The sequence below is a fragment of the Acipenser ruthenus genome, chromosome 32 (assembly GCF_902713425.1).
Source record: "Acipenser ruthenus chromosome 32, fAciRut3.2 maternal haplotype, whole genome shotgun sequence".
Classification (NCBI taxonomy): domain Eukaryota; kingdom Metazoa; phylum Chordata; class Actinopteri; order Acipenseriformes; family Acipenseridae; genus Acipenser; species Acipenser ruthenus.
In genome coordinates, this window is record NC_081220.1 from 12719913 (window position 1) to 12737701 (window position 17789).

General features: G+C 39.6%; 1 protein-coding gene across 2 annotated transcripts in view; it reads right to left on the bottom strand.

Annotated features, from left to right (window-relative positions):
* The window catches only part of LOC117395488 (uncharacterized), a 30519-nt gene extending 24510 nt beyond the window's left edge, over positions 1-6009 (bottom strand). For both annotated transcript variants that reach the window (XM_059006341.1, XM_059006342.1), the window contains exon 1: positions 5820-6009. In XM_059006341.1, coding sequence (XP_058862324.1) covers positions 5820-5886 — 67 coding nt within the window. In that variant the 5' untranslated portion in view covers positions 5887-6009. The remainder of the gene's footprint in view (positions 1-5819) is intronic.
* Positions 6010-17789: the final 11780 nt, after the last annotated feature.

Genomic DNA, 17789 nt, shown 5'->3' on the forward strand with positions numbered 1-17789 from the left:
ATACAATACAATTCAAATTCAATACAATACAGGGTAAAAACATTACTTAACATTGAGATGTGAATGATAGATTATAAAAGTGTGTCCTCAGTCGTGTTTTAAAAACTGCAACAGTTGGTGACTCCCTTATGGGAACAGGCAGCCTATTCCATACCTCAGGGGGCCTAAAGCCATATTCTCTACCACCTGTGCTTACACCTTAGGAACAGTAAGCAGATCCTGTGTCCTGGGATCGCAGTGGTAATCTAGGTATATATGGGATTAAAGTATAATTTAAATATGAAGGAGCCAAACCGTTTAATACTTTGTAAGTAATAAGCATGACCTTAAAATCAACCCTGAACCTTACAGGAAGCCAGTGCAGGGCTGACTATACCGGTGTAATGTGGTCATGTCTTCTACTTCCTGTTCAAACCCTGGCAGCAGCATTTTGCACAAGCTGCAGTCGGGATAACACAGATCTGGGAATACCAGAGAAAAGAGCATTGCAATAATCTAGTCTGGATGTTATGAAAGCATGCATCACCCTCTCTGCATCTTCCATGGAAAGAAAGCATCTTAGTTTAGCAATTATTTCTTAAATGAAAAAAGACACTTATTTTTATAATATGAGGTTCAAATGAGAGATAAAAAATGACACCCAGATTTCTCATTTCAGACTTAAATGGGAAGCTGTCAACTGCCAGAACATCTGAATTTGTATTGTTGTATTGATTTTTTGATCCCAATAGCATTAGCTCTGTTTTATCAGAGTTTAACAATAAATAGTTTTTTGACATCCATTGCTTAATGTCGGCCAGACAGATAGTAAGGATATTTGCGATTGATGTGTCACTGTAGTAATGGCTTTCTGCATGAGGTATAAATTATGTTATTAATTATAAGCTTTCCATTATGTGTGTGCCTTTTATAGTTAAGTTGTTTTTAATCATTATGTTTAAATTGTGTGTGAATGTGTTGTTTATAGTCGTTTTAATGTGCTTACCAATTCAGTTGCTTAAATATGCTTTTATATTAAATTTATAGACTATTGTGTGAGCTTTGAGTTCTTTCATTTCCCATCGGCAAAACCAGCTATGTGCAGTTTTGCACAGCCTAACACAACTCAAAGTCACAGATGGGGGAAGGTACATCAAAAGACGAAATTGACGCGCCCTGCTCAATGTGGTACATGGCAGACCATAAGGTAAGATAAGGTAAGATAGCACCGCCCCTCTTTCCCACAGAGGAAGTATGTGGTAGGCTTGCTGTGTGTGATGAGAGAGAGAGACTACCTCAATTACAGGACAGAAACCAGGGTTGAAAGGGAGTCAACAATTGTTTACAAAGGTATAAATATCACACATTGTGCTTTCGATTTGACTCCATGGATATCCATGCGTACTGATACAAACATATCATGCACTGAGCTGTACTGAGGCCTTGTTCAAAGTCAATTTGAATCTCGCTTATACAATTGTACTGGGGGTATACCTTTCTTGTATATAAAGTTTTTTTGAATCAAAAAACATTTGTCAGCTTAATTTTTCCACTACATCATCTGCTTAAAGGGATAAATATAATTTGGCATCATCTGCATAGCAATGAAAATTGACCTCATGTCTATGGATGACATCACCCAAAGCCAGCATGTAGAGGGGGAACAAAATTGGCCCAAGAACAGAACCTGGTGGGACGCCACATTCAACTTCTGATGAAGCAAAGGAATCAATTCTAACAGATTGAAACCTATTTAAAAGATTTAAACCATGATAAAACACTACAGTCCAACAAGATTCCCAAGAAGCAGAATTGAATGGCCAGTGGTATCAAAATCTGTGCATCACTATACTCAAATTGAATACACGCATCACTGTACTCAAATTGAATACACGCATCACTGTACTCAAATTTAAGATGCAGGCTATTTTTGAGAAGAAAAATGTGATGTTTCAGAGATGGCACAGACCCATCTTAATGGCCTGTGTGAAGAGCCCTACAGAAGAGCTACAGTGGCAACATCAGGGGTCCCTGAGTGGGGCTCATCCAGTTAAAGTTGAGGGACTGGGAGTGTGGCCTACAGTTAATGTTCTGCTATAGCCCCCCCCCCCCCAGTTATAGTTAGCTGTCTAAGGGGAAGTCCCTTCATTTTTACTTCACAGTTTTGTTTGTAAATTATTGCCCACAAAGAACGGATTACATGCAACATTAAACGCTACCTACAATTTAAAAGCAAGTCATCCAAACAGTACAAATGTTATGTTTAAAGTTTCAAATATGAAATAACTATACCCCTAAATATGAATATAAAAACAAACCAAATTATAGTAAGAAATGTCAAATAGCTGGATTACGGTGGTCACCAGACTTCCTAGAAAAAATGGGACTGGTCCAGTTTCAACCATTTTTGTCCCGGTCAGAAACAGTACAATTGTTAAATCATTCCTATTTTGCTATTGTATTCAAATTTTTTTTTTAAGTACTAAACTGTATCAGTGTGCTCAGCAAGTTATTTATTAGGTTGCGCCATTCAAAAATAAAATAAACAATCATTCTGATTATGTGTATATCACATGTTGAAATGTTATTAGAAAATTGGCTTTTTATTTCCTGGAATCTCATTGGTTAGTACCTTTGGCAGGGGGTAGGAAATAAAACGTATCAGCTTTTCAATGGACACATATCCTTGCGCCACCCATTTTCTAAGACCCGACAGGGTGGGCGATATTGAGAAATATCTTCCAGGGCCTATAAGACTTGGCCGGTCCAGTATTGCCCAATACTGCCCACCCTGTCGTCTCTTATTGCTAAGATAGCTCATTTATATTTTCTAACTTGAGTTCAGCTATGAGCCACGGGCCTCGGTTAAAATCATACATATAATTATTTATTTAGGCCAGGGGTGCCCAATCCTGGTCCTGGAGGGCCGATGCCCTCCTGGTTTTTGTTGCAACTGCCCCCTAAATTACTTAATTAAACCAATCAAGCCCTTATTAGAAGCTTAATTGGTCCAATTAATCAATTTAGTGTACAGTTTGAACAAAAACCAGGAGGGCATCGGCCCTCCAGGACCAGGATTGGGCACCCCTGATTTAGGCCCTTTCACACGTTGCTTTGCAACACGATAAAATGCATTCCATCCCTCGCTGTGTGCATATAGCGCTCAGAAATAAAACACGAAAATATAAATCAAATGTGATACTTTGGTACAACTGTAGTCTGCTCAGGAATACATAAATAAATAAATAGAGAGTGTAAGTCAGAACACATCCATACAGTTTATCAACTGACTGATCAGCCGAAAAGCTGCAGCTTCAGCCCTCATTGGTTATGACGTGCTTGCAGCTCACCGAGCTACTCTCACTGTGTTGTCAACCCGCTTAACCTCATTTTATTGCTGAATGCGATTTTAGCGTCAGTATCACACCAAACATTATGTACGCAAGCACTTTTGTCAACATCCGAAGAATCCGACCCTTCCTCACCAACTATGCTACCCAGCTCCTGGTCCAGGCCCTGGTACTCTCCCGCCTAGACTACTGCAACTCCCTCCTGGCTGGCCTCCCTGCGTCCGCCACCTGTCCGCTCCAGCTCATCCAGAACTCTGCTGCCCGCCTGGTGTTCTCTCTGCCTCACTTCGCCCACGCTACTCCACTACTCCGCTCGCTCCACTGGCTCCCAATCACCGCTCGCATCCAGTTCAAGACTCTTGTACTAGCCTACAGATGCCTTGACCAGACTGCACCCAGCTACCTCCAGACCCTCATCTCTCCCTACACCCCCACTCGACCTCTCCGCTCCGCCTGCACTAGAAGACTAGCTCTACCTCCGCTACGCTCCCCTGCCTCCAGAGCCCGCTCCTTCTCCACCCTTGCTCCACAGTGGTGGAATGACCTTCCTACAGATGTCAGGACTGCCCAGTCCCTGACCACATTCCAGCGCCTCCTTAAGACTCACCTCTTCAAACAGCACCTGTAGAACTCCTCTGTTTGTATCCTGGGACACTATCACCCTTCATGTAAATGTGCTTTATTTTGCTCTTATCTGCTCCCTATTTTACTGCATTTAATCCTGTACTTCAGAATACTGTAATCTGCCAAGTGTTTAACCTGTAGTACTTTGTATTTAATCACATCCTGATGTAACTATCACTATTTAACCATATCCTGATGTAACTATCACTATTATCTGCTGTATTATTGAATTGTGGTTTATCACACTTGTACTTTGCTTGAATAAAAGTTATTGTATTTCTTGCTCTTATTGTATTACTTGTATTGTAACACTTGAAATGTATTTGCTTACGATTGTAAGTCGCCCTGGATAAGGGCGTCTGCTAAGAAATAAATAATAATAATAATAGTATTTGAATAATTACATCACTGTTAAAATTCAAGTTGAATCGATAAGGACATTTTTACCTTCTTTTATATTGAATTTGCCAAACTACTTATCTGCACTGTACAAAACCACAAAGATATTGTATTATTATGTATTTCTTAGCCGACGCCCTTATCCAGGGCGACTTACAATTGTTCCAAGACATCACATTATTTTTACATACAGTTACCCATTTATACAGTTGGGTTTTTACTGGAGCAATCTAGGTAAAGTACCTTGCTCAAGGGTACAGCAGCAGTGTCCCCCACTGGGGATTGAACCCACGACCCTCCGGTCAAGAGTCCTAACCACTACTCCACATTGTATAATAGTATGTTATTCAGAAAAAAAAAAAAAAACTGTCAACTAAACGTTTGTATTTAAATAAACGACACACATCGTCGTCATGTTTTTTCTTCCGTTATAAAAAACTTTAGGAGGGTGGGGTGCGGCACGGCTAAGTGGCTCGGTGGTTTATCATGGCTAGCTACAGTCCTGATGACGCACCACCAAGACTACATAAGCCGACCAACACCCTCGGGAAAGGATTTGGGCCGCTGCTATTTCAAACAAAACGGGTCTGTGAGAAGAGACTAGCGCCTCGAGCATTGATCCTTTCCCGCCCCGCTCTTCAGAAGACTCACAGCAATGTATTTAATATGTCGTTGTGAAATAGTGCTGAAAAAGCACACACCACTAGCTGGCAATTGAGACTCCAAGTATGCAAAGCAGATCAGTCTGGAGTCGGGTAGGCAAGCTGCTGCCAAACGGGGATTTGGGAACCTCCATTGGCTTTTATCAAAACCTTTATAATTTAGATAGGGATAATATTAAGCTAATTGAGGGAAGCTATCAACGAAGCAACACTACCTTTACGACATGAAAGTATTCTGTTAGAAAAAGATAAACATTTATTTACACGCAAACACAAAATAGTATGATTTACACATTGTTTGAAAGTAGGTAACAAAAATACCTACGAATTTATTTATTTATTTATTAGGGTTTAAATAAATATTTTAAAAATAATAAGATATGTTATGAATAAAAGAAAGGAACTCGGAAATAAGTATCAAGGATTTTTTTTTTAATTCAGATTTTGTGGCTAATTCTATTTGTGACAAAAACGGAGTTACAATTATTATAAGACAGCAAAACTTAATATTATTTGTTTAAAAGATTTTTTAAGGATAATTTCAGCTATAGCCTATAGGATCAGTAAACGAGAGCTTATATTTTTTTAAATGCTACTGAATAAGCAAGCACCTGTCAAACTATACATTTTAACGCTATAGAAGCTGTAGAACTACAAGTTTAAGTGAGCATAATTGCAAAAATGATTATTTAACAAACCAGCCAACCATACTGTACAAAAAAAAACTTCAAGCAAGCAAAAAAGAAAAAAACAAATACTGCTATAAATTATAAAAATCTTATAACTTTATAAATAAATAACTTACCATAACATAGGCCTACCAGCACCAGGACCAATAACCCTGTAATCCCAAAGATATTATTTCGTACCATTTTGGAACTAAATAAAACTTGTATTTAGGTGTACAGCCCTGGAGTATTGTTCGTATTAGCAGTGTCCGCTGTAGCGGTGCCGGGGAGCTGGTTGTGTGTTAAGCGCTGTCTGGAATCTCAGTCACCTTGCGAGAGCAGGTAAGCATTTCGGCTCCGCCCCGCCAGGTGGAGCTTATCTAGGGTGGACGCACCCGCATTACATAAAGAATGGATGGGGTAGTGTGTGATGAGAATGCCCACATTACATTTTAATTTGTCACACACGTACCTCATGAGGCTGTGCGGTCCAGTGGTTAAAGAAAAGGGCTTATATCCAGGAGGTCCCCGGTTCAAATCCACCTTCAGCCACTGACTCATTGTGTGACCCTGAGCAAGTCACTTAACCTCCTTGTGCTCCGTCTTTCGGGTGAGACGTAGTTGTAAGTGACTCTGCAGCTGATGCATAGTTCACACACCCTAGTCTCTGTAAGTCGCCTTGGTTAAAGGCGTCTGCTAAATAAACCAATCATATTAAAATATTACATTTCCTGAATGTTGTACCCTTGTATACGTTTTAACACGCGTAAATGATTTTACCTCTGAAAAGACCTATCTGAACGGGTACGATCGACTGAGTTTTGCCCTTAAAGTTATGTTTAATTACGTTTTTTCACAATTCAGGAAATATGTGACTTTAACTGATTGTTTTTAGTGATTTGTGCAGTAATCAATCACGTCATTGACAGCTTACCATTTTCTGACGTTAAACGGTACAGTACCACATTCTGACGTCGTACCACTTTCTAGCCATACACCGGTATCAAAATCCATCGAAACATTTGAATACGTGACTTAAAAATATTACCACACATAGCACAATACTTTGATCCCTGGAGTCTGTGTAAATGTTTAATATACTATGAATACAGTAAAGAATTCATTTGTAATAATATATAGACTTTGATACTGATGTCATAGTCATCGAAAATTGTTTGTTTCTTTTTACCAGTTGGAAATTACATTAGCTATACTAGTTTATTATTTAACTGTGTCTCATAAAACTATAGTACAGGGTGCTGTGTGACAGCCTATGTGAGATACAAGCTGATTCCCACACACTCAGGGTAAGGTCACTCGTGGAGACTCGCTTTGATACCTTTACGATATATATATATATATATAATGTTATTATTGGCCTATACGTTATTATATATACCTCATTGGCTAGACATGGACTGCAATTATTATCGTCTATAGGTAAGCGTGACATGTTTCAATAAAATGTTATCACGTGAAAGTCGCATGCAAAACTAAACAAAACTGTCGTGCTGACGGTTCTAACTACAACCCTTTGTCTTAACCTCGTGAAAACCCGTGATTCAAATGAGTGGACTCTATTAATGGCAAATTCTCTCATTGCAGTTAATATTTGATTTTGTAAACACAAAGACGCATTTCATCAACATAAAGCTGAGGGACTCGGAGTGGCGCAGTTGTTAGAGCTGCTGGACTCGGAGTAGTGCTCGAATTATGGGACTGGTGTTTTTCACACACGAAGGCTAGAAAATCAGCATGTTTGTTTCATTTATTTATGTGTTTTTTCTTTCCAAGGCAAGCCCACACATAGGTAGCGTAAACTATTTAGCTGTATTAAAATGCAGAAAAAAAACAGATATTATACTTCAAACATCATGCATGTTCCTGTTCGGTAGTTAAATAACTGGGTGCGTTCAGGGAGATCATTTTGCGCAGATTCTGTGCAGAATCTGACCAATTTAGCCAATGATCTTCTAAGAATGACCTCCGTGAACGCACCCACTATCGTTTTGATGACGCAGGTCTTTAAGGTTGGCAAAGTTGCCACAAACTGAAAAAAATGCCAGAGAGAAGCGAGGCTGAAGAGAACCAAGGAAGAAACTAGAGTCTGCGCTTATTGGCTGTATAGCGCACGGATTATTTTGTTTATTTTGTCCTGTATTATTTTGTCACAGTCTGAGTAGCACTACGCTGCTCAGCTGTAGTTGTACTACAGTTATACTGTTGTTGTACTGTTAAGTTTAGAGTCCCGGAGCAGCGCCCAGTTCAGTGTCCATTCAAAAATCTGTATCCCTGGTCGGCTCACGGGCACAGCTGATTCTGCAATCGAGCTGCATTTTGCAATCATTTACTAATGTTTTCGACAGGACCGCATGAGTACTTTGTGATGTGTATAGTCAGCAATGGTCTGTTTTCATTAAAAACATCTTTGACGTGTTTTTTTTAATACGCAACCTATCACAATGATCTTACTTGAGCAACCTGTTGAGTTTTGTCTTGGTTAAAAACGAGTCTTTCTGTTTTGTTAATACAAGCCTACGTTCTATTACTCGCAGCTAAAACAATATACTTAGTAAATGATCACGAAAGTTTTCTAATGAGTAATGTGAGAATGAATTTAATGTGGCTCCGTGCCTCGTGCTGTTATGTCTAGAATAAACACGAGTCGTGTAAATTATTTTAAAATGCATAATGTATTAGATATGACGTCATTGTTTACAGATATTTGTTTATATATTTATTTTATATACAGTGCACACACACGATTGATATTGGGTGTATATACAGTAAGAAACACAGGGGATACCAAATTAGACAGCCCACAATATCATTGTCTATGATTGTATTATTTGGTACCCCCTAGATATTCCATGCAGTGGTGCAGCTAGAAATGTCAAATTAGCCAGAATTCAATGTGTTGATTCCTTAAGAATGCTTTTGATCAGTTTATCTGGAGTGACAACAGAGACATCTGGAGGTTTAGGACTGAATTGCAGCTTAGTCACGTCGTTCTAATTCTCCCGTGTGTTTCAAGGGGCCCCGAGTTATGAAGGAAGTATGTTTTGAATGGATTATAATTGTTTCCCTTTAAAGAAAGAGTTACTGACATTTCTTTGAAGGAAGTATGTTTTGAATGGATTGCAGTTGTTTCCCTTAAAAGAGTTACTGCCATTTTTTTTCAGAAACCCAGTTTAAAATATAACTTTTTACAGCGCATTTAACCATTATAAAATTGTTTCACAGATATCAGAGACCTGTGTCGTACCTGTGGAGAGAAGGGCACACTCGAGGAAGAAGATCAAACATCTCACGAGCAATGGGCAGCCTTCATAGTTTAATTGTACATACTTTGTTAAGATTGTATAGGCTTTAAAACCTACTCACCATTGACACTTGCCTGAAGATCAAATTTTGTGAGGGTCTGGAACCAACTCCCCAGTAATGTTGTTGAAGCTGACACCCTGGGATCCTTCAAGAAGCTGCTTGATGAGATTCTGGGATCAATAAGCTACTAACAACCAAACGAGCAAGATGGGCTGAATGGCCTCCTCTCGTTTGTAAACTTTCTTATGTTCTTATGTTCTTAAGATTCTATGCACAACATCAATTTAAAGTATTAGACTGAAAGGTAGAATGAAAGGAGTTTTCTGCTTGATCAGTGTGAGACTCCTGGCTATTGGTTATTAGTTTCATCTTCAACAACTGTAACCTTCCCTCTGCCATTGCTACTGTTAACATAATGGATTATTATGTTATTATTTTTATTTTAACATTGAACCACAAAGGGCACATTAATATGAACATTCAAGAGAATTTTTTGAGATTCAATACTATACTAAAATATAATACACTTACATCTCTCTCTATAGTTTGCACACCTCAATGCAACTTGTTAACAGCAGTACTTAACATTCAAACACAGTATTGCTAACAGGGCAGCAGTGTGGAGTAGTGATTAGGGCTCTGGACTCTTGACCAGAGGGTTGTGGGTTCAATCCCAGGTGGGGGACACTGCTGCTGTATCCTTGAGCAAGGTACTTTACCTAGATTGTTCCACTAAAAACCCAAATGGGTAAATTGAATGTAAAATTAATGTAATTGTATATAAAAATAATGTGATATATTGTAAAATTTGTATTTTCCAGATTGTCTGTAATCACTGGTTCCACCTTGTTTGTGTGGGAAAGCCAGACCCGAGCGACGCTGACAGCTATCATTGTAATGTTTGTAGGAGGAAACCTTTATTTTTTTAATTGTTTTTGTTTGTTTTCGTTAATCAGAATTGGTACCCAGTTGTTTCCTATGATTCTCTCTATACAGCTCCATTGCAGGTGGTTTACTGTAAAAATGAACAGTTTCTATATCACATTCCTTTAGCCTTTAACTATGTAAATGATACAGACCCCTCAGCGTTTTTACTGCTGCATTCTGTGATTCTCTTAATTAAGTTACAGTACAGTGTTCAGTTGAAATTTATCGGGCCAGATTGTTTTTTTTGGTTTTTTTTGGCATATCAATGATACAGATCTTTTCTCATTTCTATATTGCTTCATGCTTACAAACCACTTGATCTGATAGGACAGAACCCTTAGATTATGGTACTGGAGACGCTTTGGTTTTGTCCTGCAAAACTCTAATTTATACTTGTAAATACTTTTGATATGAAACAATTTGTATGTGTGAGGACATGGATACCCGTATTTTGTGAGTTTGACACTTCTAGCAGCACCACCGCATGAAATATATAGGGGCCACCAAATAATACAGCCATAGACTATGATATTGTGGGCTGTCTAATTTGGTATCCGCTGTGTTTCTTACTGTATATACACTCTTTTTTTAACCAAGACAAAACTCAACAGGTTGCTCGAGTAAGATCATTGTGATAAGTTACGTACTAAAGAACACACCAAAGACGTTTTTAATGAAAATAGACCATTGCTGACTATACACATCACAAAGTAATCACGTCGTCTTGTCGAAAACATTAGTAAATGATTGCAAAATGCTGCGCGTGCACATCACTCGTACTTTACCTAACACACGAGCAGAAGAATCAGCCTTGCCCGTGGGACGATCTCATTTTACGCATGCGCAATGCGCCAGGGCTACTGAGGGGATACCGAATTGGGCCCCACACCTGCTTAATAACCGCTGCATTGGAGAACCTTAAATACCTGTGCGAGTCAGCCTTCATTTCCGCAAACGCCACAGTATTATAACGTTGCTTAGAAAGGTGGTAAACTGGGAGCTTCCACAGCACAGGGGTTGAATACTTATGCAAGCAAGATATTTCAGTTTTTTTATTTTTCTTAAAAATATTTCCCAACATAAAACCAATGTCACCTTACAATAATTGATTTTGAACAGAACGAAATTTCAGTGTACCATTTGTAATTCAGTAATATGAGAGAATTGGTCAGGGGTCTAAATACTTTTGCAAGGCACCCTATATATATATATATATATATATATATAGAGAGAGAGAGAGAGAGAGAGAGAGAGAGAGAGAGAGAGAGAGAGAGAGAGGAGAGAGAGAGAGAGAGAGAGAGAGAGATAGATAGATAGATAGATAGATAGATAGATATATCTATGAAATCTTACAGAGATAACAGTTATTGGAACCATTCTTAGAATGTCCACATTGTTAGAATGTGAGCTTTGATAAATTCTGCGAAACTTATCTCAAATTAGTCTTCGTAGTTATTATTTCTGATTAGTATTGTATAATATCAACGATGGAAACTTAATTTGGAAATTACTGGACTTGTCGTAGTGTATTTATTAAAATGAAGTATGAATGCCACATCTCGTTAAGTATTCAAAATCGGATATTTACTGTAGGTCGTAATTCATTGCTTTATTTCTATGGTCATATCACCAACTCAAATGTAAGTGTACAAAACACCAGATTAGGAAAATTAGATCAGCTTTTACCAATTAAAAACGTGTTATATACAATTAACTCGTCATTTTGCTTCATAAAGTCAAATGAAATCTGCTGAATACTTGTACCTTAACATACTGAATTACAATTTGAATCTGTTTTGCTTTTGCGCACATGCAAATCATAGCAAACCTAAAACCTGGATCCATGCATAGCTTGTGAATGCAAATTTTTAACACTGTATCCTGTATCTTCCAAGCTCAGGGACTGAGGGAAGCAGTGTGGCTCTAGTGATTAGAGAAGAGGGACTGGAAGGGAGGGGAGCATTGAAAGAAAGAAAGACAGAAAGAAAGAATGAATGAATGAATGAAGAAAGAAAGAAAGAAAGAAAGAAAGAAAGAAAGAAAGAAACTTCCCTGCATCAGGCCAATTTGGAATGATAACAAAGGTGCTCATCCCCACCTGCTGTTCACTGCAGGTATTGCAAGGGAATATTACAATACGTACTACAGTATTCCGGGGGGGGGGGGGGGGGGGGGGGGGGGGGGGGGGGGGGGGGGCAAACTTGACCCGAGCCGCATACCAAAATTTGCAAGACACATACTGTAAAACATGAATTGTTTACCGAGCAAGACATTTTAAATACCAGCATTGTTGTGCAGTACAGTAGCTGTTACGCGATCTCTTGATGGCAGCAAAATACACAAAAACACAAGGGATAGAACATTGCGCTGCGTGTATAAATACCTTTGAGAGCTTTGTGGTTGAGAAATGCACTGTAGTTTATTATTATTAATTTCTTAGCTGACTTACAATTGTTACAAGATATCACATTATTTTTACATACAATTACCCATTTATACAGTTGGGTTTTTACTGGAGCAATCTAGGTAAAGTACCTTGCTCAAGGGTACAGCAGCAGTGTCCCCCCACCTGGGATTGAACCCACAACCCTCCGGTCAAGAGTCCAGAGCCCTAACCACTACTCCACACTGCTGCCCTTACTTTGAAACGGATTACAGTACCTGCTCATGACAAGACGTGTACATATGTCCTTTTAGACCTGCAATATAATAAACATGCATTCTCTAGCCTAGTGCCAACACTCCAATGTTATATAAAAAAAATATTCATTCACCGGAATAAGGACGTTTGGCACGCGCGATATTCCTTGCCATACAAAACTCGCTTGAGTCGTCAAATCAGCTTCTTTACTGAACTCCGACAGGAGCATCTGCCTGAAGTCTGATCCAGGAGGATATTCAGATGAAAATGTGTTGCGATTTGTTTCATAATGACGTTTGAGACTAGTGTGTGAGACTGCGATTTGTTGCAGGTGACACGCGACTGTTTTCAGTGAAAGCAAACTCTTCCAGTCTGGTTTAAATAAGCCTCATCCTTTCGTTATTACTCGTGGAGGGTTTGCTCAATGCCATTGTCTCCACGAAACGAAAGAGGACATCTTTCAGAATTATGAAATTTACTTTCAACAGCACATCACTCGGTGATCGAAATACGCATGCGCCAGCGGGTGGTGTCGAAAGTCAACGCGTGACGAAATGCACCGAGATTTTTGCACATGCCCGATTTTTAAAAACATTTTCCCACGTAGTTCAATAATTCATTTCTAAAACCACCCCCTAGCTACGACGGTTCTGTGCATACTGTTGACGTAAGTCATGGTTAATAACGTGTTAGCCAGTGATGCTGTAGTTCTGATGCTGTAGTTATTATTATTATTATTATTATTATTATTATTATTATTATTATTATTATTATTATTATTTATTTCTTAGCAGACGCCCTTATCCAGGGCGACTTACAATCGTAAGCAAATACATTCCAAGTGTTACAATACAAGTAATACAATAAGAGCAAGAAATACAATAACTTTTGTTCAAGCAAAGTATAAGTGCGACAACCACAATTCAATAATACAGCAGATAATAGTGATAGTTACATCAGGGTATGATTAAATACAAAGTACTACAGGTTAAGCACTTGGCAGATTACAGTATTCTGAAGTACAGGATTAAATGCAGTAAAATAGGGGGCAGATAAGAGCAAAATAAAGCACATTTACATGAAGGGTGATAGTGTCCCAGGATACAAACAGAGGAGTTTGTAGTTCGGATCCCTGGTGTCTTTCAGCGGCAGGCTGTGCCGTGCTGTGAATGGTAGCCTATTGGTGATGTTTCTTGCATCACATGACATTGTCTGTAGAATCCTAGTTGCCGTCGACTTTTGAATACATAAGAAAAGTTTGGGAGCGACAAGAGGCTGTCCCGGCTTCGCAAGACTCCTCCCTAGCGCAGTATTCACCCCGATGAGAGGGTATCATCTGATCTTTTCTTGTTTTTAATGTTCCCAGTGTTTTAGATACCTCCCCTGCTAGTTCATGCATTTATAGCTCTTTAAAAAAAAGTGCTTCATACCTACTATTCTAAACGTTAGATTTATATAACATTAATGCAAGTTTCTCTTAAGTAGCTTTGCCTAAGAGTTTAGGAGCCGCTCTTCCCGATGTAAACATTTTGAGTCCCATAGTCCATGCTGTAGTCGGAGCGTTGCTGTAGGGGGGAAGTGGTAAGCAACAAAGACCTGGGGAATGTTAAAAAAAAACTATACTGTTAGCACTTTCGATGCAGTACACGTTCGGTAGTTCCAAACTTTGCAGGGAGTGTATTGCAATATCTATAGAAATGGTACTTTCTTGCAGCAGGACGAGACTTGAGGTGTCCGTAGCCCCTTTAAGAGAGGCGCACGGTGCTGTGCATGCCTCAGCGAGCTTCGCAAAGCTGCCTTTGTTTATTGTGGCCGCGGAGGAGGGGCCGCCCCTGGCAAAGCGTCTTTATTCAAGTCTGGGAGAACTATTGTGCTGCAAGGCTGAGAAAACGAAGCGCTGACACTCGTGGGCGCAAACATCTCGGAGAAAGAGAGACAGACAGCGAGCAGCGGCGGTTTGTGCCAAACAGAATTAGCTCGGGGTGGACGGGGTACGCTATAAAACCGAATAAAAAACAACAATACAAAGCGCACAAAACAATACGACCGACGTACTTTATCTGCTTACCCTGCAAGTCTTAAGTATTTGCTGAAAACAAACTTTTTTTTTTTTAGAAGAAATTCAATTTTCCACAGGTGCCGAGGTAAGGTGAGTGATTCAAAAGAAAGTTATTAAAAATGCCGGAGTTTAAAAACAGGTTGTTCTGTTTAAGTATCTCGGTACGAGTAAATTGTAAATCAGTATTTGTTTTTTTCAAGACATACGTATTTGAGATAAAAACTGAACTATTTTCACCGTGTTTTTGTAAAGTTTTTGTGCGAGTCTGCTTGTGTTTTTTCCCCATCGTTCAATCTATTCAGCAGATTCTACTCGGTCGCTAGGATACTGTCTCCGTGGAAACTGTTTAATGCCGTTCAGTTATTCAGTAGCTCATGTTTGTTCATGGCTGTAGTTTTAGAAAACCTAGTGATAATAAACACAAGGAGTTTAATACAATGAAAACTAAGAGAGGGCCGTACAGCACACTTCAGATTTGAGGCCCGGTGATTGGTTTGGCGGAACCGCGATTTGAAAATATACTGAAAGCTGTTGGACAAGGTGAATGCAATACTAGTTAAAATGAAGATATATTGACCTTATGGATTGCATGTATTAAACATGTACCGCAGCATTATGTATTTGAATACATACCTATAACGTGCTGGGACAAATATGTCATTCGTCTAACATAATTTATAAGTGTGATCAAAAAGATGTTGTTGCAATGAAATAACACACACTCAACTCTAGAGTAGTATGTTGTATGGTACAAATTATACTTTTGTTTCCCGGCTAATTTTAAATGAAAGTATATTTTAATAATTGTTTAAATTTTGATGTTCGTGAAGCTGACCTACAGCAGAGGAAGTGATTGCGTACCAGGAAGCAGCTGCAGCTTTATACCTATAAGCATTGAACCACATTGCCATGAGGCAAGAGAAAAGACTGGTTTGTATGAGGCAGGAAAGCGTATTAATACTCCTTTGCATTCAAAAATTGGAAATTGATTTCTTCTTGACACTACAAAAACTGCTTGGTTCAAATATTTTAAAAAAACAACGGCGGTGTGCTGGAACTCCTAAGTGAACACCGTGAGGTATTTTGTAACCCGTTTTGTGTACAGGTGTTTTTGACTAGGAATCTGGAGCTGCTCTTCAGTTGTAGTTTCCTGCCATAGACACATGTAATGTAGGCTAGATCAGCCAGAGTGTCTTTCTATTAGTAAGTGCACAGCAGTGTTTTGCCAGCTAAACAAAGGGGCAGATCACTAGGTGGCGCTGTCTCTTTTGTAAAGACACTTTGGCTGATCTAGCAATTTTCTGTGCAGGCAACTAGAACCAAGAGCACCTCGACACAGACTTATCAAAGAATAATGCGCAGTATTGGAGTAATGGCAATAAGAGAATAATGCACAGTATTGGAGTAATGGCAATAAGAGAATAATGCACAGTATTGGAGTAATGGCAATAAGAGAATAATGCACAGTATTGGAGTAATGGCAATAAGAGAATAATGCACAGTATTGGAGTAATGGCAATAAGAGAATAATGCGCAGTACTGGAGTAATGGCAATAAGAGAATAATGCGCAGTATTGGAGTAATGGCAATAAGAGAATAATGCGCAGTATTGGAGTAATGGCAATAAGAGAATAATGCGCAGTATTGGAGTAATGGCAAGAACAGCCGCTCAGAGTAATTGCAAAGATCATAAAGAGGGTTAAGTGTGCTCTTTTCTGGAAAGTGGTAAATGAAACCCATAATGTGTATTCTATTGGTGTTCGTGACCCACCCTTTAACACTGTTTCAGATGTGGTTATCCTTGAAATGCTTCACTAATGTATTATAAAAAAAAGAGCTTGCCTCTCCGCAGCCCAGAGAAGCAGCGCTGCGCATCCCGGGGCAGGCAGGAGAGGAGTTGGTCAGTCCGAGTGCCTGGCAGGTATGGGACAGGTGCACTGTTGTACGATCCCCACCCAATATTGCACTCGTCCCGGCCTCCCAGTCTCTATGGACTCCTCTGCAGGACTTTCAAAAAGATACGGTTTGTGAACCTACTTAGGAGCCATTGCAGCTTGAGATGACCCCTCAAAGTAACTGTATCTAACACACATCCACGCCATGTCACTTTATAGCTTGCCAGTGTGTAGTTTAGAAAGCAATTATATATTGTGTGTAATATATATAGGGGCGGCAGTGTGGAGTAGTGGTTAGGGCTCTGGACTCTTGACCAGAGGGTCGTGGGTTCAATCCCAGGTGGGGGACACTGCTGCTGTACCCTTGAGCAAGGTAATTTGAGCATGAAAACGCATGTGCTTTCAGCACAGGCAGCATTATCCCTGCTGCCCCTGTTCCTCATGATCTACTCTCTTTCACTCCAATGCAGATTTGCAATTTGTTTTGAAATACAACACTGTAAATTCATTGTTGCTGCTTTTAACTTGTACAGAAGCACTTCCTTTGTTGTAGGTCAGATTCAATGGTCTAACTGAAATTGGACCATGTGACCCACATCACAGGAAGTGATTAGGCAGCAGGAATCTACAGCACTAAAAAAATGAATAAATAAATAAAAACCAGAACAGGACAGGGCAGTGATAATGTCACTAGAGCTAATAAGAGTCAAGAAAAAAAGACTTTGTTTGCAGTTATAGGGTTAAAAAAATCAATTTGTTAAAACACTCCCCACGCATTGTTACATTTAGAAAATTGAATTGAAAGACACAATGTAAATATTTGGGATGAATTGTCTCCGATTATTTTTAAGTATGTTCATGTGTGTCTAGTTTAGATGTCTCTCTTTGACGTCTCAGCATGTCAATGCTAATGGTGCACCAATACCATGTCATCAGAAGAGCACAGGTCAGTGGGTGTCCCCCGATCCCCAAGCCAGTCACCTCTTTCCATCCTGGAACTCAAGAGCGGATATGAGCTACCAGTCCCTGGAGGACAAAGGCCAGCCCTGCAGGTGTCTGCTTGAGCTCTCTGGGCACCTGGCCAGTAGGGGCCGCTGTAGCGCAATGAAGAGAAACAGTCCCTGCCTGTTTTGCTTCCCTAACTTTGTCAGAGCCAATGCTCCCTGTGGAATCCCCACTGGAGAACTTGGCACAGGCAGGAACCTGCGCTTCCGACTGCATGACTCACCCTGCACACCACGCGACGTGCCTTTATATGGGG